At 34.0% G+C, this 11,437-nt stretch overlaps 1 protein-coding gene across 1 annotated transcript; it reads left to right on the forward strand.

Moving 5' to 3' along the window:
- Window positions 1–9,902: 9,902 nt before the first annotated feature.
- LOC118829048 (olfactory receptor 4L1-like) lies at window positions 9,903–10,835 on the forward strand. Its single transcript, XM_036735981.1, has one exon. It carries the CDS (start codon window positions 9,906–9,908, stop codon window positions 10,833–10,835), a length of 930 nt encoding a protein of 309 aa, XP_036591876.1. The 5' UTR covers window positions 9,903–9,905.
- The last annotated feature ends 602 nt before the right edge of the window (window positions 10,836–11,437 follow it).

Here is an 11,437-nt window from a genome sequence, read left to right on the forward strand (position 1 = left end):
TAGCAATAAGAGAAGAAAAAGAAATTAAAGGTAAGGCAATGCAAAAACACAACTATCACTATTTGCAGGCCACATGATAGTATACTTAGAGAATCCTAAATAATCAACTAAAAAACTATTTGAAATAATTAACAACTCAGGAAAATTGCTGGATAAACCCATATCAATCAGCAGCATTTCTACATATTACCAACAAAGACTAGCAGGGAGGGATAGAGCAATTTTATGTAAAATGACTGCAGACAATATTAAATGCTTGAGAGTCTACCTTCTAAGACAAATCTGGGAGCTATATGAATACAATTACAAAACACTTTTCACACAAATAAAATCAGATTTAAACAATTGGAGAAATATTAACTGCTCTTGGATGGGTTGAGCTTATATAAGAAAAAGGAAAATTTAACCTTAATTTATTTACTTATTCATTGCCAAACCGATCAAATTTAAAAAAAAAAAAACTTTCAAGGCTAAAAATATGTAACAAATTTAAAGTCATAACAATAGCTTTCTTTAAGATTAGAAAATACAGTATTAGGAAAGTAAGGGTAATCAGCAAATACTAGAATAATATAGGAGAAAATAATAAATATCTTGGAATATTATAATTGGAAGGGACCTCAAAGGAAACTTAACTATTAGAAGAAAGAAAATGAAAATTAGAATGAAAGGAAATTTCTATGAAGTGGACATAGAGGCAGTGAAGCATGTGGAGACAAACATCCAAGTAATCAAGAATACAATCCCACAAACTTGCCCTGGTAATTCATATAATTAACTTTTTCCTCTCTTTCTTTTTGTCTTTAGGCATCTGGTGCTTGATTTGTGACAGGTTGGTTGTGTATATGATTGGGTAAATGAGAAGAAAGCATAGCACAGAACAAAAAAATTGAGATGAGGAGAGGGTCAATCAGTTCTAAGAAGGTTAATTCTTTTTTAGAAGCCAAGAGTGTAATGAAGGTTTGTGGTCCTAGGGACAGATATAAGAGAATTTTGAGAATGTAGGTGAATACTTTAAAACTATTATTATTTGCAGGGCAAAATACAGAATTTATAGCATTTTTAGTAGAATGAAAGATTTAGAAATTGAAGAGTCCAATTTCCTCATTAGACAGATGAATAAACTGAAGTTAAGTGGGATAAAAACAGATTATACAAGTAATAAATAGTAGAGGCAATAGTTGAACCAGGTCTTTCTTTACCCTTTATACTTTCTTTACAATATACTCTATTTACTACACCATATATATATGTATGTGTGTGTGTGTGTATAATATATATATAATATATATATATATAATACATACGCATGTACATGTATGTGTGTCTTTGTGTGTGTGTACAGTGGTTCCTACACACCAGGAGCAAAGCTCAAATTTATCATCAATTAAGAAATAGACTAGAAAATTAGCAAACAACAAAAAAAGAACCTGACCATAGAAAGTAATTTTGGTGAGAGGGAAGAACAAAACACAAATTCAGAAGACAACAGTGTCAGAGCAGCTATGTGCAAAGGCACAACAATATGAATTGATCTCAGGAACAAAAAAATGAATTCCTGGAAGGGCTCAAAAAGGATTTAAAAAAAATCAAATAAGAGAGATGGAGAAAAATTTGGAAAAATAAGTGGTACAATAAAATGAAGAAAGAATCAACAGTTTTGTAAAGGAAGCACAAGAAATACTGAAGAAAATAACACTTTATAAAATCAAATAGGTCAAATGATAAAAGAGGAGCAAAAATTCACTGAAGAAGAGAACTCTTTTAAAAGCAAAATTGTTCAAATGGAAAAACAGAAGTACAAAAGTTCACTGAAGAAAAGAACTCCTTAAAAATAGAATTAGCCCAATGTAAAAGCAGGTGAAAAGCACACTAGAAAAAATTTCCTTAAAAATTAGAATTGGGCAAGTGGAAGCTAATGACTCCATGGGATATCAAGAAATAAAGAAAACAAAATCAAAAGAACAAAAAACTATGAAGTATCTTGTTAGAAAAAGCAACTGTATTGAAAATAGATCCAGGAGAGATAATTGAAGAATAATTGGCCGACATAAATACTGTTATCCAAAAAGAAAAAAAAAACACCTGGAGATCATCTATCAAGAAATTACCAAAGAAAGCTGCTCTGATAGAATCAAAGGGCAAAGTAGAAATTGAAAGAAACCGCTGATCACCTCCTGAAAGAGATCCCAAAAGGAAAACTCTCAGGAATATTATAGTTAAATTCCAGAGCTCCCAGGTCAAGGACAAAATATTGGAAGCAGTCATAAAGAAACCATCCAAATAGGGAGACAAAATTGGGATTACACAGGATTTAGCAGCTTCTACATTAAAAGCTCCTAGGGCTTGAAATAGGATTTTCCAAAAGGCAAAGGAAATAGAAGCACAATCAAAGATTATCTACCTAGCAAAACTGAGTATAATCCTTTGAGGGAAAAGTGGATACTTGATAAAATAGAGGGCTTTCAAGCATTCTAGATGAAAAGACCAGAGCTGAATAGAAAATTTAAATTTCAAGTACTCGACTCAAGAGAAGTATAAAAAGGTAAACAGGAAAGAGAAATCACAAGGGATTCTAAAAAGTTAAAATGCTTTCATCCTTATATAGAGAGATGATACTTGTAACTTTAAAGTAGTTTATCATCGTTAGGGCAGTTAGAAGAAGAATACATAGACAGAGGGTATGGATATAAGTTGACTAAGATGGAATGATATTAAAAAATGAAATTATGTGGTGAGAAAGGGAGATGCACTAGAAAAAGGGGGAAGGGAGAGGTGGAATGAGATAAATTATAAATTAGATTTGAAGGGACTTTTAAAATGAAAGAAATGGGGGGTGCTAGTCAACACTTGAATATTACTCTCATTGGAATTTGCTCAAAGCAAGAATAACATCCACAGTCTGTTAGGTATAAGAATCTATCTTCCCTAGAGGGAAGTAGGAAGGAAAAAGGATTAGAGAAGAGGCAGGAAGGCCAGTGGGAAGGAGGAGGTGTTGGGGGAGGTAGTGGCCAGAATCAAAACAATTTTGAGGAGAGACAGGGTGAGAGGAGGAGGAGGAGGAAGGGAAAGAGAGAGAGAGAGAAAGAGAGAGAGAGAGAGAGAGAGAGAGAGAGAGAGAGAGAGAGAGAGAGAGAGAGAGAGAGAAAGAAGGATAAGTGTAAGGGAAAGGATGGATAGAAATACAGATAGTAATCATAACTGTAAGTGTGAATGGGATAAACTCACCCACAAATTGAAATGTATATCAGAGTGGATTATATGATTTAGAAATAAGGAGTGATACATTAGTCGTATTAGGGTAGCATCAAATAGTCTACCTGTCAGATTTTTGGATAAGAGGAAAATTGATGAAGAAGGAGGAAAAATTGATACAAATATCATATTCATTATATATATAAAATGAATAATTTTAATTATATTAAATTGGAAAGGTTTTGCACAAACAAAACCAATATACCCAAGATTAGAAGGAAAGCAGAAAACTTGAAAAAAGTTTAAATCAATTTTCCCTGATAAAGGCTTCTTTTTTTAAAATATATAGAGAACTGAGTCAAATTAATAAGAATGCAAATCAGTCTTCAGTTTGTAAATGGTCAAAGGACATGAACAGGCAGCTTTCAGATAAAGAAATCAAAGCTATATGTAATCATATGAAAATGTTTTAAACCTCTATTGATTAGAGAAATGCAAATTTAAATAATTGAAGGGCCAGCTCACACCTATCAGATTGGCTGATATGACAGAAAAGGAAAATTACAATGTTAGAGGGGACAGGGAAAAATTGGAACTCTAATTTTTTTGGAAATGTCAACTAATCTAACTATTCGGGAAAGCAATTTGGAATTATGCCCAAAGGACAATAAAAATGTGTATACTGTCTGACCCAGAGGTACCACTATTAAGTCTGTATCCCAATGAGATTTAAAAAAATGAAAATTACTCATAGTACAAAAACATTGATAACAGTTCTTTTTGTGCTATGAAAAAGAACTGGAAATTAAGTGGATACCCACCATTTGAGGAGTGGCTGAACAAATTGTTATATGTGGCTGTGATGGAATACTATTTGTGGTATAAGAAATAAATGCATGATGTTTTCAGAATAAAACTGGAAAGACTTACATGAACTGATATGTAGTAAAATGAGAAGAATCAGGACAACAGTGTAGAAAGCAACAATATTACATGATGTTCAACTGTGAAAGATATAACTATTCTGATCTAAGATAATTCTTGCATTTATGATGAAAAATGCAATCCAATTCCAGAGACAGAACTGATAAAGTCTGAATGAAAATTGAAGAAAACTTTTTTTTTAACTGTCTTTATTTTTGTTGTTGGATTTTTTTGGTGGGTTTTCTTTTCACAACAGGACTAATATGGAAATATGTTTTGCATGGCTGCACATATGTGCATATATAACTTAGATCAAATTGCTTGCTTTCTTAATGAAAGGTGAAGAGAGGGAGGGAGGACAGAATTTGGAACTTGATTTTTTTTAAATTAATGTAAAAAATTGCATATAATTGGAAAAAATTGATAGATAAAAAAGATAAGCGTTCAAATTATGGCTCTACCACTTACTTCTTGTGTGATTTTGAGTACATTATATGCAAACTGGAACTCAGTTGGCATGGGACATGACAGGTAGAGTTGAACTAGATTGCCTCTAATAGCCTTTCCAGTTTTAAATGTGAGATTATATATACATGTATATATATATATATATATATATATATATATATATATATATATATATATATATATATATATATATGTAAAAGAGAGAGAACAGACACAGGGTGAGTTGAAGATGAAGGGAAGATATCTAAAAGAAATGAAATTAAGGGATGAGAGAGCAACATACTGAGAGAGGGAGATAGGGAGAGATAGAATGGGGTGGATTATCTCACATAAAGGTGGCAAGAGGAAGCAGTTCTGTGGGAGGAGGGGAGAGGGCAGGTGAGGGGGGAATGAGTGAACCTTGCTTTCATCAGATTTGGCCTGAGGGGGAATACCATAGATACTCAGTTGGGTATCTTACACCCCAGGAAAGAAGAGGGAGGAAGATAAAAAAATAAAATAAAAGGGGGGATGATGGAGGGGAGGGCAGATGGGGGTGGAGGTAATCAAAACAAACCCTTTGGAAAGGGGACAGGGTCAAGAGAGAAAATTCAATAAAGTGGGATGGGTTGGAAGGAGCAAAATGTAGTTAGTCTTTCACAACATGAGTATTGTGGAAGGGTTATACATAATGATACACATGTGGCCTAGGTTGAATTACTCGACTTCTTAGGGAGGGTGGGTGAGAAGGGAAGAGGGGAGAGAACTTGGAATTCAAAGTCTTAAAAACAGATGTTCAAAAACAAAAAAAAAAGTTTTTGCATGCAACTAGAAAATAAGATACACAGGCAATGGGGCATAGAAATTTATCTTGCCCTACAAGAAAGGAAGGGAAAAGGGGATGAGAGGGGAGGGGGTGATAGAGGGGAGGACTGAGTGGGGAACAGGGCAACCAGAATATATGCCATCTTGGAGCGGGGGGGAGGGTAGAAATGGGGAGAAAATTTGTAATTCAAACTATTGTGAAAATCAATGCTGAAAACCAAATATGTTAAATAAATAAATTTAAATTAAAAAAAATGTGAGATTCTAATGTTGATTCTGCAATTCTAAATCTTTATTCCTAGTCCTTGTCTATAAAGAGCTATTCTTTCTTTTCAAGAATGACCAAGAGGATTTAGATTCCCTCCTTCATAATACCAAGGAAGCTGGTTCAGTTTTTTTTAATAAGTCCCATAGCTCTTGGAAGTCCCAAGGCTGTACGGCATACATTAGCATTAATTCAATAATCCAAAACAGATTTTGTTTTTTCCTTAAAGAAAGGAAGGACTGGAAGGCAAGGAGTGGGGATAAGGTATCTATCTATCTATCTATCTATCTATCTATCTATCTATTTATCTCCATTTCTCTCTGTCTATATATATATATATATATATACATATATATATATATATGTATATATATATATCAACATGGTGGTGGAGAGTAATGATGATTGAGAAGCAAAGATACTCAAGTTCAACATGCTGCTATGTCTCTGGGTGTACCTTTAGAATAGGTAGGTAGGCAAAATTATATTCATATAAGTTGATTGCGAAGATTGTATAAAGAGCTGTGTTCTGATAGATTTCGACGGACATGTCTATATATCAGGGTTTACATGAGGGCCAAAATCCCCATAAAGAAGATGTGATGTTAAGTGTTATTAATACTGACTGGGCACATACTCTTACTTGTCACTATAGCCAAAAGGTGATATTTCATTGTACTTATCTGCATCTTAAAAAGAACTTGAATAAGAAAAGTTGTTTATTGCATTGTTTCTACATATGAAACCATTCTGACTAGACAGCATATAAATACTTTTGAAGTCCTGCTGAATTAAATGAATTATACTTTTAAACTATTCAATTCCAAATAACTATTTTGATTGAGGTTTTTTTTCAGTTTTCAACCAATTGACTATTGCAAGAATATAAATTGGCAGAGATTTCTAAGGTCAGGATAGCAGAGGAAGTCACCTGAGTGAAATCACTAAGGCAAAACATATTAACAAGAAAGAAAAAATAGTTAAAAGTAGGATCGGCCAAGTTATAATAGAGGGAGTATCAAGGAAGAAAAGATACATCAACCTGGAGGTGGACAGGACAGATAGAACTGATTCAATAGCGAATGTAGAAGTATAGCAAATTCTGGAACTTGTGAGTAAAGTTCACATTGTGGTATCTGAAAAACATGATTCAAACAGCTATGTATAAAACAATGGAATAGAACATCTAGGGACTATAGACAGAAAATCCGTTGTACAGTGGTGACTGAGGAAATGGAAAGGTATGATGGAATGCAGAAACAGTTGAAAGAGGAACAAGTGAAAGCAAGTGGTGACTATATGGTTATGGTGAACAAAAGAAAGGAAGAAAATGAAACTAACTCCACGTTTATGGAAGCAAGGGGAGAAAAGTGAAAAAGAGAAGAAAATAATAAAATGATCTTGCCTTTAACACCAATGGAGATGTTAGGAAAGGGGACTGGGTTTAAGACATGTTTTTCTTAAATAATTAAATGTCTATGGATACACCTATGCATAACATCCCATTTTTGGATGATGCTAACAATTAGGGAGCTGTTCTTTGCATTGACACAAAATCCTTCTCTATCCATTGATAACATTCCTGCTCTACAGAACCAAGCAGAGCAATTATAACCCCCTTCCATATACTGCCTTAAATATGTGAATATAGCTATCATTTCCCCCTTGCCACTAATGGTAATAGCTAATACATAGGTAGCATTTTGTTTGCAATGCATTTTACATGTTATTTCAAATGATCTTTCTGTAAGTCTCTTGTCCATCATGTAGAAATGAAGTTCCCCCTCATCACCTGTTCAAAGACTCTTCCTATTCTCCAAATTCCATGTTTCTCTTTAATTTTTACAACTTTATTCCCAAACATCCCCAGTCCCTTTAAACAACTGTTGACTGCTATAGTTTCAAATCTCTATCCAATCCCAATTGACCCCACTCTTTGTATATGTTCCTGCTCTTCACTGTCCTTCCAATACTGTGGGACTAAGAACTGAATGTATATAAGTTTTAGAGTTTTAATGCATTTGAATTTGAATCCCTGTCACCTAGTTCTAAATTCAAAACAAAAAGGCAGATATAGGATCAATAAAAGAATGGATAGACTCTTGGTAATAATCAAAGTAGTCTAAAAGAACCATAAGGTATCTATGTAGATAATGTATTTCCAGTCATTAGAGAGCTTCTAACGAAGAGGCTGGGAGACAACTTCTTGGGAATATTGTGGAAAGGATTTCTAATCAGGTACAGGTTGAACTAGGTGACCTCAGATGTAATTTCCAACTCAGAGATTCTGTGACATACAATCATGGCATTGTAGGTCTAGAAGAAAAATATCTTGAGCTTTAAAATTGTCTGTGAATAGACAGCCAGGCTCAAATTATGATACCTCTAGTAAAGAAATATTAGTGAAAGTCTAGTAATTTACCATCTCTTTGGTGCATTTCATTTAATGCCTTCAGATAAAATGAGGGAGATGATAAAGAATGGATCCAAAAATATATTGATATGTTTGAACATTTGACTGGATATTATGTGGTGAAATTTAATAGGAATAACAGTCAAATAAGTTTCAGTAAATTCTGACCAAATAGATATGGTGAATAAGGGAAAGAGAAGGAATAAAACTAATTCCAAGTTTATTGAGAGTGAGGGAAGAGGAAAAAGAAAGACAAGAAACCAAAATGGTTTCTGCATTCAAAAAAAAATCAACATTGCAAGTGTAATATAAGGTATATATCACAAGATAATAGTTTATCTGAAATAGATCCGAAAGTTTTAATGGATAACAAGCATAAAAATGATTCGACAGTGTGATATGATGGCAAAAAAGTCATTTTAGGCTACACTGAGGGTCACAGTGTTCAGAAATGAGGTGATATTCCTACTGTGCTCTGCCCCAATCAGAGCACATCTGAAGCATTGGGTTCTATCCTGGATGATAATTTTTAGGAATAACTTTTGCATACTATGGGGTATCTAGATGGAAGTGACTAGATTAAGAAAATAACTTAATGGCTTGTTTTATTGAGCATTAATTGCAGGGACTATGAACATTTAGCATGGAGTAGAGAGATTTTATAGGAGGAGGGGTTATGATTGACATCTTTGAGTGGTTGAAGGGCTATGGAAGAGAGAATAGATTTGTTCTGCAAACCTCCACATGTTCAGAACTAGGGACAGTAAAAGGAATTTTCAAAAAGACAGATTTTGGATTTAATATTAAAAAGTCCAAATAAGTACAGTTTTTTTAAGACTGGAATGAGTTACTCTTTAGTAGAGGTGTTCAGGGAAAGGATAGTTGACTGCTGGTTGGTCATATATGCTATAGAGAGCATGCTTGTTCAGGTATAAGTTGGACTAGGTGATCCCTAAGGTCCATTTCCCTCTCAGATTTTGTGCATCTATGGACCAACCTTTATATTGTACTCTAACCTTTATAAGGAAATAAAAATGAGAGTAAATTTTCCATGCATAGACTTATTGCTAGACATAAACTATCTCAGATTACCAGAGGAGCATTATGAAAATACTATAGATATGGAAGAAATGGGAATTAAATCATTTAGCACTATTTGAAAATACAGCTGAACAATAGAATCAAAAATCATCAGGCAATTTTGTTGTTTTCCAATTTTTTGAACAAGTGAAGAAAATTGGAAAGAGTCAATACCAATGGTAAAAGTAATACCTTTTGATGTCTAACAATGTTAGAGGTATGAGGAGTAGTGAATAGAGAACTGTTCTCAGAGTCAGGAGGAACTGGGTTTATGTTCTCCCTCTGACATCTTCTGGCTATGTAACCTTAGGCCATTTAAACTCTCAGTGTCCTCAGCTAACTTTCTAATACTATATACAAGTTGTTTCAAGGACAGTGGATCTGCATGGGTAGAGTGTTTCATATAAGGAGGATCCCAGAACCAGTAAGTCTGATAAAACAAACAAAACAATACTATTGGCCACTGAGAGGACTTTAGTAGAGACTCTGTGTTAGACTCCTGAAATGGTTATTTAATTACAAAACTACCAAATTGTCATTGTAAGTCAGCTTGATCTACAAGATAATATCCTTTTAGGGACTACCAAAACAGTTTATGCTTCAAGGTATTTTAATGATATATTTCTTTTTTTTTTTTAAATCTAGTCTTATTCTATTATAAAAATAAATAGTAATAATTTAAGAACAGAAACTTAATAATTTTTTTCTGATTTCTCTTCCTTTAAAGGACACCTGGAACACCTAATAGTTGGACTAATGGATCTCCTAAATAAATCCACAATTTCTGAATTTGTTTTGCTAGGTCTCTCTGGATCATGGGAACTTCAGATTTTCTATTTTATTTTCTTTTTCGTGCTCTATGGTGCCACTGTTATGGGAAACCTCCTCATTGTGGTCACAGTGACATTTAGTTCCCATCTGAACTCTCCAATGTATTTCCTCCTTGGCAACCTCTCCTTTTTGGACATGTGTCTCTCCACTGTTACTACACCCAAGATGTTTGCAGACTTGCTCAGGGAACAGAGGACCATATCCTTATGGGGATGTATGACTCAGATGTTCTTCATGCATTTATTTGGGGGTAGTGAGATGACTCTCCTCATTGCCATGGCCTTTGACAGATATGTTGCTATTTGCAAACCTCTTCATTATACTTTCATCATGAGCCGTCGCCTGCTCCATGGGTTTGTGCTATTCTCATGGACAATTGGTTTCATACACAGTATGAGCCAAATGGTTTTAATGGTAAATTTGCCCTTTTGTGGACCCAATATTGTAGACAATCTTTTCTGTGACCTTCCCCTAGTGATCAAACTTGCCTGTAAGGACACCTACATCCTAGAACTCTTTGTCATTGCTGACAGTGGGCTACTCTCACTGATTTGCTTCATTCTATTGCTTGTGTCTTACACTGTCATTCTGTTCACTGTACATAATCACTCCTCTGGTGGACTCTCCAAAGCTCTTTCTACATTGTCTGCTCATATCACCGTGGTGACTCTTTTCTTTGGCCCATGTATCTTCATTTATGCTTGGCCTTTTAGCAACTTTTCAGGAACTAAAATTCTCTCTGTGTTTTATACTGTTATCACACCCTTATTGAATCCCATTATTTATACTCTGAGAAATCAGGAAATGAAGGTGGCCATGAGGAAATTGAGGACTCAGCATGTTAGATCCAGGTAAACCTTTTATATGAGTCTTAATATTAAGATGGATGGAATAATGGATAGAGTGCTGTATTTAGGGTCAGGAAGACCAGAATTCAAATCTGGCCCCAGACACTTCATAACCGTGTGACACTGGGTATATCATTTAACCTCTATCTGCCTCAGTTTTATCATCTGTAAAATGGAAATAATAATACTAACCTCTCAGGTTTGTTGTAAGAATAAAATGAGATAATACTTTTAAAGTGTTTTTGCAAACCTTAAGGCACTATATAAATCAAGTAGCTAGTGCTATTATGTTAAGAATGTAACTAATAAACATTCTAGAAAATAGACTAGATATATTTAAAAATTCAATATTTCAATTCACTCAGATTTCATTTATTTGGACAACTCATAAAAATTACAATCTCTCTGTCATCTTTATGATTTCCTATGGCTAAAAAAATTCATCTCCTTGTTGCCAACATGGTAATAAGCTATTTTGTTTTTGGATGCAAAACACTTGGCCAATTTATTTATTTCTTATTGATAAATTGATTGAGAAGTTTCACTCTTTATTTTAGGTCTAATGACAATAAAAATGAGTAAAGGTGACTCAGTACGTCTTAAATTGCT

The sequence above is a fragment of the Trichosurus vulpecula genome, chromosome 8 (genome assembly GCF_011100635.1).
Source record: "Trichosurus vulpecula isolate mTriVul1 chromosome 8, mTriVul1.pri, whole genome shotgun sequence".
Taxonomy (NCBI): Eukaryota; Metazoa; Chordata; class Mammalia; order Diprotodontia; family Phalangeridae; genus Trichosurus; species Trichosurus vulpecula.